Here is a 15,254-nt window from a genome sequence, read left to right on the forward strand (position 1 = left end):
TCATTTCCTCGAAGAAAGTCCCACATAGGTTATAAAAGCAAACACCGCAACAGCACGCTCAGTATCGAGATGGATTTGCACTTTGCAAGATCATGGATGGAGTATACAGGCAAAGGTGTCTGCATTGAAATCAACAGAGTGACATCAGGTTCTTTCACAGAAAATAAGGCATGGTAATTTTAAACAAAGATGAATCATATCCAAACTACACTAACTTTCGTTCTGTAAGAATTTGTGACTGCGTGACTCAATTACAATACCACAGGGCCACCCTGCCCTGGGCATCACACCGTTTTGAACTGCTAACAGTGTAGTTAGAATGGCACGAAAGGAAATAAATTTTTTGATTGGCTGCGCAACAGCACAATTGCAGTCTCAACATCGTCGGAATTGGAATAAAACATTACTTCATCAAGACGTATGACTTCAGCTTCCGCTGATTTCCTTCTCCTTTGCCTTGCACATGTCATCTGCTGACTTAATGAACTTCTTGGTCAATTCTTCAATCTGGAGCGAAGAGAACAGGTTAAATGTTTACTGTCAGGCAATGTATTCCTTTTACAGCATCGTTTCAGTTACTCACCTCCTTCTCCAGCCTCTTTGCATCATCCTTGGGCATGCTAGATGCAGATTTCTTTATTGTATCAAGTGCCTGGACACACACGGCAAAGTTTACTAAGTTGCATAACTCTAATACCGGCATCGAGCACTGGAGCCGATAGAAACTGAAATTGAGTACCCACAGTCCTATGCTCTTATCAACTCTAGTTTAATGGAAGATTTTGAACAAAATAAATTTAGTTTGAGAGCAAGAAGTTATCCCTAAAGCTTAGAGTGAGATGCTATGCAAAGCGAAATCACAAATTAGTCAGTATCCAAGTGAACATTATCCACAATAGCAATGTTCATCACTATTGCTATTCCCTCCATCCACTTATGTTGGATGTATATTTTTCTTTAGCTATCCAAGATTGTGAGGATCGTTTGCCTTCCCCATGCAAAATCTGTGTTGGTCACAGATGCCCCTAAAATGTACATGCAGCTGGCACCAGCAAGCTAAACTGGAATGCAAATGCATTGAGAGACAGCACTTCTGGGGTTAACTAGTAGCATTCTGGTCAATTTAAGAGGAGCACTGGTACAAGTTTTGGAGCAAAATGTGTCCAACACAAGTGGTGGGAGGGAGTACATACATCAAACCATCAGTCTTCAGTTCTGATATCTCGATCGCAGCTATAATTATTGGAAGACTGGATGAGCTCAGTCACAAATTGTTTTTTTACTTATAATACCATTAACAGCAACAGAGCAGAGAACTATAGATATTCAAGTATCAAAAAAAAAAAGATAGAAAGCCCTGTTACAACATTTGTCTCCTAAATTCCAAGTTTCTAAATAATGTTTAGTTGATAACATGAAGCATCAGGTGGTCCAGATTTACTGTGGACACAGGCACTGTCGTCACCAGAATAGATAAAAGAAGAAGAAAAAAAGAACAAGTCTGCTTTTACCTTTTGGCGTGCTCTTCTAATGCTTTGTTTAAAATCCTCAGCAGATTTAGTAACAACCTTGCACAGTGCCTATACTCGGCACAAAAAAAGGTTAGTTGTTTCAGGAATACCAATGGATTAGTGTTAAGTTAGCAAACCTAACCTGTATATTCTCCTTTGTTAACCTGCCATGCACGAAAACTAAGTTAGCAGAAGGAAGCAAATTTGAGACGGTAGCTACTGAGTAATATAAACCAAGTTATTCCAGCTATCCCTACATAAATATTGAGTGGAAGGGATCTCAAGTTTGTAGACTAGAGTTGATCTCAAGTTTGTAGACTAGAGTTGACCGTGAAAGAACTTCTCCGAATCACTTATACGAATAAAGCCAGTACAGAATCAGTTTCGCCCTCACAAGCTGGTTCCCAAAAACGTATTGCCTTGCGGATCACTAGATCATCATTGGCACCCGGTACAGAAACCGCTGCTTATGGTACAACATAACATTATATGCCAACTACAGAATTAGAATACACAGCTAGTGTTGTAACGGAACTAGCAGGCAGAGACCTAAGATAGACAATAAGCATTGACGTTAAAGGAAATACTTACGGAGGGATATTTGCAATAATCCTATTTCCATCAGGAGTTGGATTAATGCCCAAGGGTGACGAGATGATAGCATGCTCAATAGACTTCATGGACTGTTCAGAAATAGATTAGAAATTAGTCAAAGGGAGCCTGAAAGCAAAAACCCAAGTACAATTCACATTACTATGCTACGTAAGTTCAGGGAAACAAGTAACAAACATATTAACATCACACTTGGAAATGGCACTTAGGCCTAAAACAACACAAGACATTACATATCACAGCTTCAGACTTTCAGGAAGTTTAACTAGATTATCTGGGCAACAAACTATTGATACAAAGAAGAATATGTATGATAGCCGAATGTACAAGCTCATCTAGCCAAATTTAAGGAAAGAGAGGCTCTTACACTAGGATCATAAGGCATCACTGATAGGGTATGTGCATCCAGGACAGAAACAACAGCAATACGATTCAACGCAACTTTAACATCTGCAGTCTCCACCATGATATGGTCAAGCATACCTGCAGAACAGTGTATTTGTTTCGTTATTTGTGGGAGAAACTGCAATTGACCAGCAAAAGAAAAATAGCAACAGCATGGCACAGGCAGGAATGCAATGGTACCAGGAGTAGCTCTTCCTGTCCGCAGTTTGCTCAGCTCTCGCGACAGCGCGATCACTGCAGCATCCATTTGCGCGGTGGCAGTTGATTTGACGGTTGGACCAATGTCAGGAGCGGCTTGAACCGTGTCACCTCGGTCATCCTCTACACAGCCACATACAAACAAACGCGACCGATTAATCAAAAGCAATGCTTGGATTATCATCCTTCCTTTTCTGATCGGCAGTCATAAGACCTTGATTTATCAACCACTTCTATCAAATCTAGCGACCTAACAAGCACTACTAGCAACACACAGCAGGAACTGAGCTGCCATTTTATACACAACATCCAAGTATGTAAAGGAGGTGGCCCGAGGAGGGGGCGGGTGCGCAACTCACTCGATTTCTTCCCCTTCGCGAAGCCTCTCCGGCTGTCGAGGAGAAAGAGCCGCGCCGGAGCGAGCTCCCCAGCGCCCGCGAGGGATCCCGCGGCGGGGAGGCGGTGCGCGGCGGCGGAGGCGGACGAAGCGGCGGCCGCGGCGCGGAAGGAGCGGGCGGCGAGCGCCGCGCCCCGGCGAAGGAGGAGGGCCATAAGGGCAGGGGAGGTGGGGTCCCGCCTTGGCTGGTCTGTCGGCAGAAGGCTCCGCCGGCGAGCGGCGGCGGCGGCGAGGTGATAACGGGAGGAAGGGTTTTGCAATGCAAACCGTTCAGTGGGTTTTTACTTTTTACCCGTTTCGGCCTTTTTGGGGGCGAGACGCTTCTTCCGGTTGGATTGTCCACTGGGCTCTCTCTCTCTCTCTCTCTGCGGCCTCTATTAATGGGCCTTTACAGCCCAAAGTTGTTGGAGCGATCACTAGCCGATCAATATACACTCCCACAGTGTGCCGTTACGCCGTTACGGAGTTGTTGCTTGTTGCACAGGATGTAGATCGCTGTCGAGCGTGAGGATGGATGGGTCGCAGAGCTTTCAGAAGAAAATCTTGCTTGCCGTCCGTGTTGATCTCAGTCGCTTGGACTTCGGAGCCTCTTCCCATAACTGCACTCCGCCAACGTAACATTCACATGAGAAGACAAGCACTACCATTCACCTACACCGGGGGCAAAAAAAAAAGGGTGCAAACGTAACAAGAAGCCACAGCACGCCCGAACGGCCGCCGCAAATGACCTCAACCAAACGTAGCAACCCGGGCATTAAGAAAAAACGTAGCAACCCCGGGATTTGGCCTCCTGTACGTGATCCCATCTGTGAATTCGATCAGAAGCCGCGACCGCGACGGAGACACGCCCTGATGCCTGTGCCCATCCACGCAACCAAGCGCCGGTCCGGACCGCGCGCCCTGCGCCGAAGAATGAGCCCAGCTCATTCGCGCGACCCCAAGTCCCCAACGCCCGTCATAGTCAGGGCGCCCCATCAAAGCCAGCCATGTCGCTGCACCAGGCAGCAACAGGTCAGCCGCTGCTGGACCAACTCCCTCCCTCACGGCCGCGGGCTTGCAGGACGAGATGAGATGAGCCACCGGGCATCGACGACGCATCATCCTTGCGGGGGGTGAAGCGCGCGGTCAGTGCGGACTCGGTCCAAACACAACCGCAACCGCCCGGACCTGCTCGGCTCGCCATGGTCAGTGCCGGGGCCCGCGACCGAGAAAATTCAGGCCGAGATGTCATGTCACGGCCGGAGCTTCCCATCGCTGCCGTCCCCGTTCCCGGGTCTCGGAGCTTTGTCCACATTCCCGTCGCTCCTGCTGCTCCTGCAGCGGCGTTGCCGTCCACAGAACGAGCTGGAGGAAAAACTGGAGCGAAACCGTCAGCGGATTCTAACCGTGCGGTACATAAGCGGCGGACACCCAGCCACCCGGTCTTGCTCGGAGGGCAGGAGTGACTTCTGATTCCGCAACCGAGAGCAGCAGAGCCCGGGCCCGGCGGCGGTAAGAGCGAGAGCCAGGGGTGTGCTGCTTTCGCCGGCGATGGGGCGGTGGTGGGAGAGCGCCAAGAGCGTGTTCGGCGACGGCAGGGACGGCGGCGAGGACGGCGAGGAGGACGGCGGGAGCGTCGGCTGCTTCCCGAGGATCAGGAGGAAGCGGTCCAGGAACACGTACGCTTGCACGGCGGATCCAGGTACTTTGTTGGTCGCTCTTTCTTGTTGTTTTTTTCTTGGCGAGAATTTGTTGTTCTTGTGCTCTGTTCGTTTTAGATTCTACTGGATTATCTCATGCTTTGTCAGTCAGCACAGAGAAAACTCGGCGCTGATTTTTCTTTTCTTTTCTTTTTTTTTCTCCGCGTGTGTACACGCCCGCATCAAACACTATGCAATTCAGCATCTCGAGATTGCCTATCGGTAAAAGTTTCCCCCTTTGGTGATTGTTTAAGAGAACCACACAATTTGCACTCGGTTTAGGTGAAATTATTAATTAATTTTTTAAGACGAGGGCTAGCACATATCCGTCTCTCGACACGCCATGTGCTAATCCACACCTTAGAGGCACTTAATCAACACAACTCACCTAGAACGAGAGCAAACCCGGTAGTCCCGGTACGTGTTTGCCACATGGCCAGGATTAAACACACGTACCATTACATAAACACGTACATTGCCGATGATCCACAAAGAGCAACTTTACACACTTAAAATTACAAATTTAATATAGGAGGGTTCAACTAACTTCCATTACAAACTTTGGCCTCACGAAAGCCATATTAAACAAAAACTTAAAAATTATTATATGTATATGCTCTCACGGAGTTCGATTACGATAAAAACATACTACGATGATGATGTCTTGCTCAAGGACACCATCCCAGCCTCAACGACCTACTCCTCATCGCACCTGAATCGGCGGGGTAGAAGTGGCCGAACACCACTTCCGGTTCACCTGCAACTAGGGTTAGAAGCACACTGAGTACAAAAGTACTCGCAAGACTTACGCGATTAAATAAACAAGGATCATGCAAAGGCTCAAGTAAAGGCTTTAGGGTTAAATAATTATTGCATAAGCATGAGCTGTCTAGACTATCATCTAGCAACTTAATTAATTTTGCCCAACCCCCAAACAATTTTAGTTGATTAAGAGAGTAACATAATCTATAATAGATCCTCGATATAACATGAATCCAAAGTCAACAATACCGAAACTCTCTATGAAGAATTCGACGAACCAAAAGCTTGCTCATATCCGAGAGCGCGACAATTCGAATTGACTATAACCTTGCAAGGGTGTACTACTTTACCCACACGACGCAAGGACCATGCGACTCACCCAACTGGCCAAAGTTGGATAAGGGGGTACTCGCGTCAACCGTTCCCAACATGGCTCGATCATTGAACCTCACACCTAGTTTATGAGTAGAGACTTAATTTCACCAGGGACATCTCTAAACTTTTCTACACATAGGTCCACCTGGGGACACACTGAGCCTCTCTGCATAGCCCGTAGCCACATATCTAGGACTGCACATCAATGATCAAGTCAAAGAAGGTAATTGGCTCATCCGTACCATTATATTGGATATGTGGTAGCACGGAAAGGTGCTCAAGACCGATGGCATCAACTCGGTCCTTAATCGATCCAAACGGACTATGCCCATGTGACTTCATTCTATAGTCCCTACCATTCCGCTCGAACCTCGATACTACCAAACACTTACCACTAAACCGAACAAGTGCGATTATACCATTCCGCTCGAACCTCGATACTACCAAACCCTTACCACTAAACCGAACAAGTGCGATCAAGGGTAACCGGTAAGTGTGATCCTCCAAATTATTCTTGTCTAGCGAGCAAAAGAAGTATTCTAAGCAGGGCTAAGCATCTAGTCAGATTAAGTAATTAATTAACTAACTAGTGCCAAGAACAAGGATGACAAATCAAGGAAGGATAATGCACGCAGCTAGGTACAAAAATGCAATATATATATATATATTAACCCAACATTACCCGGTGAGATAACTAACTAACTCAGATTAAATAGGAGTAAGGAATCATGCTTAGCTGCTTGCCTCGGCTAGCTTCGGGCTCGACCACGAACGGGACTTCGGATTCAGGCTCAACGGACTCGGTGGGCTCCACGAGTTCGACCTCCGATGGTTCGGTCACTATAATGCATGCGTTAGTGCAATGCTACGATTGTGCATAAAATAAACTGCATGAAATGATATGCGCGAAAAGATATACATGAAATAGCATTTTGGATATGCAACCCTGACAAAACCGGAGGTTCCGGAATTTTAAACCGGAGGTTCCGGTTTGAGGCACTTGTCAGGGAAAAACTGGAAGTTCCGGTTTCTAAAACCGGCGGTTCCGGTTTCAGCCGGTCTTTGCCATGGCATGCGCGGCGCAACGTGGATGCGGCCACGGCGCGTGTGGCGCGTCGCGCGGGTGCGCGCACGTCGCGCACGGCGACGGCGCGAGGCGGCGCGACGAGGCGGGCCGAAGCAGGCCGGGGGAGGCGCGCACGGCGATGAGGAGGAGGCGGTGGACCTCACCGGCGACGGCGCGGACGGGGAGCGGCGCTAAGCGGGCGGTGCGGCGGCGAACGATGGCTGCGGGCGGAGGGCGACGCCGGCGGCCCTGCACGGCGAGGCCCAAGGCCGGGTGAGGAAGAAAAACGGAGGAGGACGACACAAGGAAGCTCCCCAAGTGAGGAATCGGTGAGAGACGCACCGAGGACGGCGAATCGTGGCGGCAACGGAGCTCAGACCGCGGCGGCCATGGAGGATTTGGGGAACGAATAGGGTTAGGGTTTGAGGGAAAGGGGCCGGTCGGGCCTTAAGGGCGAGGAGAGGAGTGAGGGGGCGGCACGGCACACGAGGATGGCCGGCGCATGGCGCGAGGATGGCTAGCGGCGGTGGCGATGTGCGGCGCGCCGCGATTCGCGCTCTGCCCACCGGATTAGAGTAAAACCGGAGGTTCCGGTTTTTGAACCCGGAGCTTCCGGAATTTCAATTTTTTCAAAACCTTGGACATAACATCTTTATTATTCAGAGAAACGAAAAGGCCACGGCGGCGGCCCCGTCCCGGAGGAGGTGGTGACGGTGGAGGTGCCGGAGGTGCCACTGCGGGAGCTGAACGAGATCACGGCGTCCTTCTCGGACGAGCGGCTCATCGGGCAGGGCTCCTACGCCAAGGTGTACCGCGCCATGCTGCGGGGCGGCCACCCCGTCGTCGTGAAGCGGCTGGAGAAGCCCTCCAAGCACGCCTCCAACGTCGTCTTCCTCAAGCAGCTGTCGGTGGCGTCGCGGCTCCGGCACGGCAACTTCGTCCGCCTGCTCGGCTACACCATCAGCAACGACCTCCGCGTGCTGGTCTACGAGTACGCCACCATGGGCACCCTCCACGACGTCCTGCACGGGGACAGGGAGTCGCTGGCGCCGGGGCAGGGCGGCGACGGCGGCAGGCCGGTGCTGAGCTGGATCCACCGCGTGCACATCGCGCTGGACGCGGCGAGGGGCCTCGAGTACCTGCACGAGGTGGTGCGGCCGGCGGTGACGCACAAGGACGTGCGCTCCACCAACGTGCTGCTCTTCGACGGCTTCCGGGCCAAGATCGCCGACTACAACATGTTCAGCCAGGCCGCCGACATGGCCAGGCTCAACCGCTCCACGCACACGCTCGGCTCCTTCGGCTACCAGGCGCCCGAGTACGTGCCTCGCCTGGGCTAGCTCGCTGCTGCTGCTGAGTGGAGTACGTCGGGTGGTTTTCTGACGGGCTGATGGTTTTCAGGTACGCCATGACGGGGCAGATGACGGACAAGAGCGACGTGTACAGCTTCGGGATCGTCCTGCTGGAGCTCCTCACGGGGAGGAAGCCGTTGGACCGGACGCTGCCGCAGGGCCAGCGAAGCCTGGTCAACTGGGTAAGAGCGTCGTTGTTCTTGCTCTGTTAGAAAAGCTCTGTTTGTAGCTTGCAAAAATCTGGGTAAGGATTTGTTGGGTGTTCATGGAGTTGTAGGTCACCTGCCCAAACAACATGGCTACAACTTGCAGAGGTTAACCAAATTTGCATAGTTTCAACCAGTTAATGATTCCTACTTATCAACCATTCTCCCTGCATTGTCATACCTAACGAGCTGAGAATAACTGACACCTTGAGACCCAACTAGATGGAAGATTTAGCTGGTGTTCAGTCACATTGGTCGAAATGTATTTTGTTTGTTCAAGGAACTTCTAGCCCAGATTAAATTTTTATGGAGTTGGCCTTCGAAATGTGATAAGCAAAGAATGTAGTACTGACAGATGGCAGTTAGCTGTGATGTGGCAAATGGGTTATCTTAAACTGATGCTACCGCACATAGCACTCCATTAGCAATAGTCCTAAGATTCTTTTAAAGAAAAACTTAAAGAAAAAATCCAACAAGCACCACCACATGGCGAAAACATTTTTTTTTTGAATAAGACATGGCGAAAACAATGTCTGACGATTTGCTGGTCATGTTGGTGCCTCAGGCGACTCCGATGCTGACGGAGGACAGGGTTCAGGAATGCATCGACCCGAAGCTTGGCGACCAGTATCCTCCTGCCGGAGCTCTCAAGGTCCCAGACTCTAGCCCAGATAACAGTGTTACCCATGAACTCTTTTTTGTTATGCCCGAACCAACCGTCAGCCTGATTGTCCCCTGCAGCTCGGGCGGATCGCGGTGCAGTGCCTGCAGTACGACCCGACCTTCCGGCCGTCCATGGGCACCGTCGCCCGCGTGATCAACTACGCCGTCTTGCGAGACCAGCAGGGCGTGGTCTGATGGCCGCCCGTGTGGAGATGCCAAGTTTTGCCCTCGCCCATGGCGACCACTGCAGCTGTGAATCCATTCGAGCATGTCTTGTCCTATGCAAATTATCATGTATAAGCTAGCCATGTTTGAGCAACAGCTATTCTATAGGAGTCTATGAAAGCAGCCCAGAGCGATTGGGGTCAAGTATGGAAGATGGGCCAGTGTGTAATAACACTGTATATATAATTTTTTACGGAACATAATTCTTTGAAGAGGTACAGAAGAAAAGTTGAACAGGGACCAAGCTCGTCGATAGATCAGCAACTATGTGATGGTACAACAATCATCGACACAAGTACATTTTGCCCCAAAAATAGGGGACAATTACGGTATGTGATACGCATTACATTTGTTGTGTATACTGCATAACAGGGGCCTACTGCCATATGTTGACCCCAAAGCTCTAAGCTCGGAGTATAAAACAAGAAAACAGTGGAACAAGGTGGCCTGAAATGAATTCTGCATATATATGATATTTCTTTTGCTTGTAAAGTCTACAATGGCAATTGTTCTACTCTCCGCAAAAAGAATTTCTTCTATATCTACCTGCAGAACCAAATTAAAACGACCTCATCAAAATACTTATGAATGAGATGTTCCTACGCAAGTATAAAAGTTCACTGCTCAAAGACTTTTGACATGTGGATGGATTGGTGTACCAGCATATGACCAATTCCGAACTACATTTTATGTTTATATTTATCAGTGCCATCAAATTATCATTTACATGTAGGACACCAGTGTCCCTCATACATATGAAAAGTTATAAGTACCTCAAAATATGTAATCTTAAATGGGCAGCAGCGGTTTTCTCTCGTCAGTTGCGCTAAGATGGCTTGCCTGAAACCATTGCCACCTCAGAAATTAGAAACTGCCTCCAAAAACGAACTGTTAGTTCTAGATATAATCAGTCAAGCAATGAGTCACTTACATCGTCAGCGGCACCAGCAGTCATATTTACAAAAGAAGACTCAGAGGACCTGCTAAACAGAAATATTCTTATTAGGCTGGATGTTGGGAAATATTTAGCAACACGTGCTAATATAGTTATAGTGCTGTCCTCCTTTAACATTCTGAATTTATTTGGTAGCAACTGAACCAAGAGAACCAATAAAATTGTTAATGGCTAAAAAAAACAACATTTTCTCAGTTTATTTACCTATGATTTTGTGAATCTCCTAGCTCCACTGTTCCTGCTGTTTTTTCATCTTTGACCTTGGCTAGTGGAGAGAAAAACTGAACAAAAATAATACTAATATAAGTGTGGAGAGAAAAACTGAATAAAAGTAGCTCATATATATATCGAGTGAAAAATGAGCTAAATAATAAAAAGCAACAATTACCTGGTGCATTGAAATAAATACTATTGAGATGCCTAGAAGAAAGTTAACAGTCAAGGGTTGTCCCAAAAATGCAGCCGAAGCTAAACCCGTAAAAATTGTGGCAACTGTTGATGAATACTTCTTCAAAATGGTATCTGCAGTGTTATTAGTAAATCATTCAGAAGTATGAGGTAAGAGAACAATCGATGAAAAAGATAAAGGGTTGGAAAAATAGTCATGATAAAAGAGATATTTGAGTATATTTTCCCTTACCTGCGTACTTAAAGAAGAAAGAGGAGAGAATGCCTTGTGCTGCATTGTTACAAATGAGAAACATTGTTGCCCTTGAATGCCCTCGAAGGATATCAAAACTCTCTGGACCTGTAAACGCAGGACATAGTAAACTATAGCTTACACTGTAATAAACAATAGTCATAAACAAAACATATACACATGACTCAAAATTTGGGTTGTGACATTGCAGGCTTGCAGCATTTGTGCACAACAATCAACAAATTGACACCACTTCGTTCGGGAAAAACAATTTGACACCACAAATATACAGGTCAATGTACAACGCTTAAACAGCTGCCCAACAATCTAACCTACAAAGCACCACCAATAATCTGACCTGGCTACCACTGCTTAGTATGGGTAGGAGTACGACCATATTTTTACCCTTGGATTCCTATATATAGTTTACAAAACTGCAGTTGTAATGTGTAGCAACCTTACTTATCAGTAGAAAAATAACTTTCACTTAAGATGCTTACCTTGAAATATGACGGTCCCTAAGATGCCAAGGAAGTTGAAAATTGCACCATAACCATATAAGAACAAATTCTGCAAATTATGTAAAGGATTAGTGGACTGAAGAGAGAGCATGATCAAGAAATTATGCTTAATTTCAGCGTCACTTGAAGGTAAAAATTAGGCAAGCCAGCTAAATTAATTTAAAAAGAAATAACCTGAAGGTAGATGCTTGTATCAAACTGGCTTTTTAGAGCATACTCATTGTAGACAGAGGCAAACGATGGGACGGTAACCTAAAATTTTACAGGAATGCGTGTACATGAGGTTCTGCATCCAACAATTGTTCGGGCATCTGACGAAGATAAATAAAAACTATGAAACCAATATGGCAATATGTACAAACTTACAAAAATTAGTGTATATGCATATGCAACAGCAGTGACGGGAAGACCAAAAGCATTGGTGCCCGCAGGTATCGAGCGTAGTTGATTGACACTGATTCCAATCAGTAATAGGGCAAGGGCTTCCCACTGAGTCATATGAAAATGCAAGGGGGGTTAGATATTGCTGAGGTAACAATTTTTTAATTAAGATAGTACAGAGGCCATGAAAAAAGTCAGCAAGGGGGAGGGAGCAAAAGGCTGAACAAAAAATGGACATACTATATTGTCATAATTCATAGCTTAAATGAGACAACTTTTTGGCTATGTAGAAACAGCTGAACTTAGATTATGTTAACCATCAAACTATCAAAGTAATGTGTCCTCACTCCTCAATGAAAATGTAGTGATATTGACAATGCTGGCATCAGTCTTACCTGGATTATAGAGAATTTTCTTCTCATTATAATTTTTAGGAGAACAGCTATGACCAGCACCTATATTGGATATCAAAGAGTAGCAATGTTAGCAACCTTGTTTTTTCATGCTTAGAGAATTAGATGTGTACTCACTCAAGAGTGTGCACAGATGCGCATGTACTCAGACAGTACAGGACAGAAACTTGTGAACATGACAGTAAATTAACAAGTACCTTCAGATTGCTTAGCATCTTCACAGTTGCAGGGTTGAAGTATAACTGCATAGAAAGTACAAAACATCATATGCATATGCCTGGACCTAGAGCTACTCAAGATAGTACTGAATGTCTGTCTTTGAATTAATACTTAACAAGATATGTTAAACTTTATATTATAAAGACGGATGAACCCTGAAAAGTAGTAAATCAAAATGCTTTATTTATCTATTGTCATGCCTTTCTCTTTTTCCCTTTTTTTCCATCAATTAATTCTTCAAAAGATAAGTCACTACTCACTAGAGCACAACAAAATGGTACTAGTATCAGTCATAATTTGCCAGAAAGCATTTTATAAAAGTGCATATGTTTATAGAAAAAATTTAATAATGTAGATAAAAATGTATAGTATGATAAAACTAAATGTCCAGCATTCAAAAGTGTGGCTCATAGAATACAGGTGCACCCATAAGGGAATGGCATCTCAGTCAGTTCAATAAATTTTACCTGCATGATAAACTTTAGGTAGTTGTTGATGGCATATAGGAGAGCAGGAACAGCTAAGAGCACATTATTACGAGCTGCCTACACAAGAAAGCATTTAAGAAACAAAAGATCAGTTGTCATCGCTCAAAAATTTAAAAAAAATGCAGAAATATGAAGCATAGTTCCGTAGATTAATCTGGATCATATTGGAAAACTGAAACCAGGAACTAGGACAGAAAGATAACCAAATAAAGAGCAATGCTTATCTGAAGGAATTCAAACGAATAGAAGAAAAAAAGTAGATAATCATGGTCCAAAATGAGAACCAGAAGTCAAGTATCATATATGAGCACGTGTACATGTTGTGCTGTCTTTTTGACAAGATAAATCACCTGTACAAAGGTTGAAAGTGACAGAAGAGGCTTTTCCCCCACCTTTTGTTTTCTAGACTGCGAAATAGAAGAGTAATAAAGTTAGGGAAAACGATTTGACACTACAAAAGCTATATTGACGTAATCAACTGATGTGCCACTGGTCCACTGAACGCCCCCCCCCCCCCCCCCCACCCAACACACACACACACACACACAAAAAAAAATATTGATATTTCACAGCAGGGTTGTACACAGCGGACAAGAATCAAAGTACACGCTCTTGAGGAAAGCATGACTGAGCACAAACTAACCTGAATTATTAGCATTATAATGGCAAAAATAACTTTTGCAACTTCTGTCAAAAAGTTAACGCTGATAGGACTGAACTGAAACTTCCCATCAACCTTCGACATGAAGACTAAGATAGGCTGCAAAATAAGGGTAACTATTAGCAAAGTTGTAACAGTGAGCATATTAGAATCTGATACAATCATCTGTACTCATCTCCAGGTTTAGCTTTTCCTATGGAGATTTCAGAACTAGCTTTTCCTACAAAGAATTTGCTATATCCAAACAAGCATATCACACGAGTTGAACAGTAATGCACGCGTTTTTCCTAGAACGAGTTCAGTCATATTTCATTGAATGATTTCATCATTGGAAATGAAGTGATAGGTAACTAAGGTGAGCGAAATACCTGGAGGCCGACCAAGATGCAGTCCCCAGACACGAGAAGCACATTAAGTGCACGGTACTTGGATGACACCTTGCTGCGGTGCTTGTCGTATGCCCTTGACACACTCCTGGGGCTCGGAACCGCCACCTTGGAGCGACAAACGCTGCATTCCAGCACGCCATTCCTCTGCATCTCCTCCGACCAACCAGGATCAGCAGCCCCACCGTGTAGCTGCGGCCGCTGATAAATAATCCCTGCCAACAGACAGCCAAAACACATCAGCAAACTGAGTAATAACTAGCAGTTCCCTCTAATTTTCACAGCATTGTTGCTAGTTCAAGCATCAGAAAGCGCGAATTTCATCAAAACTTATCATTACCCTAAACACTGAAAATGCAAACGGCAAGGCAATATAAACAAGCGCCAGGAACTAGCTACATCAAAATCCACACCAGATCACCAAAAATCAGCAGCGCCAGCAGCTCAACATAAATGGACTAAAAGACACGCACACAGCTGAATCACGATCACATGCAACTACCCCAGTCCTACTGCCTCTACCGCCCAATCAGCCTACAAAAATCAACTCCAAAAATCGCTGAACCAAGCCAAACATCGAAGAGATCTGAGAGCGCGGCGTCGCTGGACTGTACCGCAGGCTCACGGAAGGTGCGGGAACGCGGGGACGGGATCTCGCGGATCTAGCCCCGTCTCCGTCTGCCTGGTCACCGCGCTCGCGCGCGCGCAGGGAATCCCGCTCGGCGCTGTCGAGTGGAGATCCGCTCCCGGCACGCGTCCCGCTCGCGCGCCGCGCGGGACGGGCGGGCGGTGGTGCTGTCGGGCGGAGAGCGTCGGCGCGGAGATCTCGGGTGGGTGCGGGCGGGAGGGGAAGGGGGGTTTCGAGCGCGGTGGCGGTGGCGCTGGCGTGGGAGGTGGGGAGGTGTGTCGTGTCGAGGTGCGCGTGGGGGGAGGAGCGTGACCCCGCGCTTTTGCGCTCGCGGAAAAATGCTCCAAGGACCCTGCGTTTTGCACGTTTACGCCTTTTCCAGAGTTCTTGGCTAAAAGAAAATGTTTGTACTCTAAGAAGGTAGACACTTCTCTCTGCTTTATACCTGTCTTCTCTAGTATCTTTGATTTTATTCCAAGTGAATTACACCTTCTTCAATTAGCTATTATTA

General features: G+C 46.6%; 3 protein-coding genes across 5 annotated transcripts; 1 reads left to right on the forward strand and 2 right to left on the reverse strand.

Annotated features, from left to right (window-relative positions):
• Window positions 1-104: 104 nt before the first annotated feature.
• LOC120682243 (ribosome-recycling factor) lies at window positions 105-3,395 on the reverse strand. The gene is made up of 8 exons (XM_039964065.1): window positions 3,086-3,395; window positions 2,709-2,849; window positions 2,491-2,606; window positions 2,103-2,194; window positions 1,654-1,675; window positions 1,512-1,580; window positions 584-652; window positions 105-507 (listed from the first exon to the last, which is right to left on the reverse strand). The coding sequence occupies exons 1-8, from the start codon at window positions 3,276-3,278 to the stop codon at window positions 427-429; spliced, it is 783 nt and encodes a 260-aa protein (XP_039819999.1). The 5' UTR covers window positions 3,279-3,395; the 3' UTR covers window positions 105-426.
• A 1,055-nt stretch (window positions 3,396-4,450) lies between these two features.
• Window positions 4,451-9,695, forward strand: LOC120681801 (PTI1-like tyrosine-protein kinase 1). Its single transcript, XM_039963411.1, has 5 exons — window positions 4,451-4,804; window positions 7,669-8,323; window positions 8,407-8,539; window positions 9,129-9,215; window positions 9,305-9,695. The coding sequence occupies exons 1-5, from the start codon at window positions 4,654-4,656 to the stop codon at window positions 9,419-9,421; spliced, it is 1,143 nt and encodes a 380-aa protein (XP_039819345.1). The 5' UTR covers window positions 4,451-4,653; the 3' UTR covers window positions 9,422-9,695.
• Window positions 9,677-15,025, reverse strand: LOC120681800 (CMP-sialic acid transporter 4). 3 transcript variants are annotated; one of them, XM_039963410.1, is made up of 16 exons: window positions 14,730-15,025; window positions 14,098-14,330; window positions 13,712-13,828; window positions 13,419-13,475; window positions 13,048-13,125; window positions 12,559-12,603; window positions 12,344-12,403; window positions 11,934-12,056; window positions 11,742-11,819; window positions 11,547-11,616; window positions 11,047-11,154; window positions 10,795-10,928; window positions 10,611-10,687; window positions 10,383-10,431; window positions 10,225-10,291; window positions 9,677-9,997 (listed from the first exon to the last, which is right to left on the reverse strand). In XM_039963410.1, the coding sequence occupies exons 2-15, from the start codon at window positions 14,266-14,268 to the stop codon at window positions 10,241-10,243; spliced, it is 1,218 nt and encodes a 405-aa protein (XP_039819344.1). In that variant the 5' UTR covers window positions 14,269-14,330; window positions 14,730-15,025; the 3' UTR covers window positions 9,677-9,997; window positions 10,225-10,240. The 3 variants fall into 3 exon arrangements, with proteins under 3 accessions (XP_039819344.1, XP_039819341.1, XP_039819342.1); XM_039963407.1 differs by having other exon boundaries at window positions 10,383-10,434; XM_039963408.1 differs by lacking the exon at window positions 14,730-15,025 and adding an exon at window positions 14,355-14,675 and having other exon boundaries at window positions 10,383-10,434; window positions 14,098-14,318.
• Window positions 15,026-15,254: the final 229 nt, after the last annotated feature.

The sequence above is a fragment of the Panicum virgatum genome, chromosome 7N (assembly GCF_016808335.1).
Source record: "Panicum virgatum strain AP13 chromosome 7N, P.virgatum_v5, whole genome shotgun sequence".
NCBI classification, from domain to species: Eukaryota; Viridiplantae; Streptophyta; class Magnoliopsida; order Poales; family Poaceae; genus Panicum; species Panicum virgatum.

Excerpts from the sequence above, each read along its gene's own strand:
- LOC120682243 (XM_039964065.1), bottom strand. The coding sequence starts at position 3,278 with ATGGCCCTCCTCCTTCGCCGGGGCGCGGCGCTCGCCGCCCGCTCCTTC. Across the intron at positions 2,607-2,708 it reads GACAGGAAGAGCTACTCCTG|GTATGCTTGACCATATCATG; the intron begins GTACCATTGCAT and ends ACTGTTCTGCAG. Across the intron at positions 508-583 it reads CAAAGAGGCTGGAGAAGGAG|ATTGAAGAATTGACCAAGAA; the intron begins GTGAGTAACTGA and ends TCTTCGCTCCAG.
- LOC120681800 (XM_039963407.1), bottom strand. The coding sequence starts at position 14,268 with ATGCAGAGGAATGGCGTGCTGGAATGCAGCGTTTGTCGCTCCAAGGTG. Across the intron at positions 13,126-13,418 it reads CACTTTCAACCTTTGTACAG|GCAGCTCGTAATAATGTGCT; the intron begins GTGATTTATCTT and ends TTTCTTGTGTAG. Across the intron at positions 10,929-11,046 it reads TTTCTTCTTTAAGTACGCAG|ATACCATTTTGAAGAAGTAT; the intron begins GTAAGGGAAAAT and ends ATAACACTGCAG.
- LOC120681801 (XM_039963411.1), top strand. The coding sequence starts at position 4,654 with ATGGGGCGGTGGTGGGAGAGCGCCAAGAGCGTGTTCGGCGACGGCAGG. Across the intron at positions 4,805-7,668 it reads CGCTTGCACGGCGGATCCAG|AGAAACGAAAAGGCCACGGC; the intron begins GTACTTTGTTGG and ends TTTATTATTCAG. Across the intron at positions 9,216-9,304 it reads CTCCTGCCGGAGCTCTCAAG|CTCGGGCGGATCGCGGTGCA; the intron begins GTCCCAGACTCT and ends TGTCCCCTGCAG.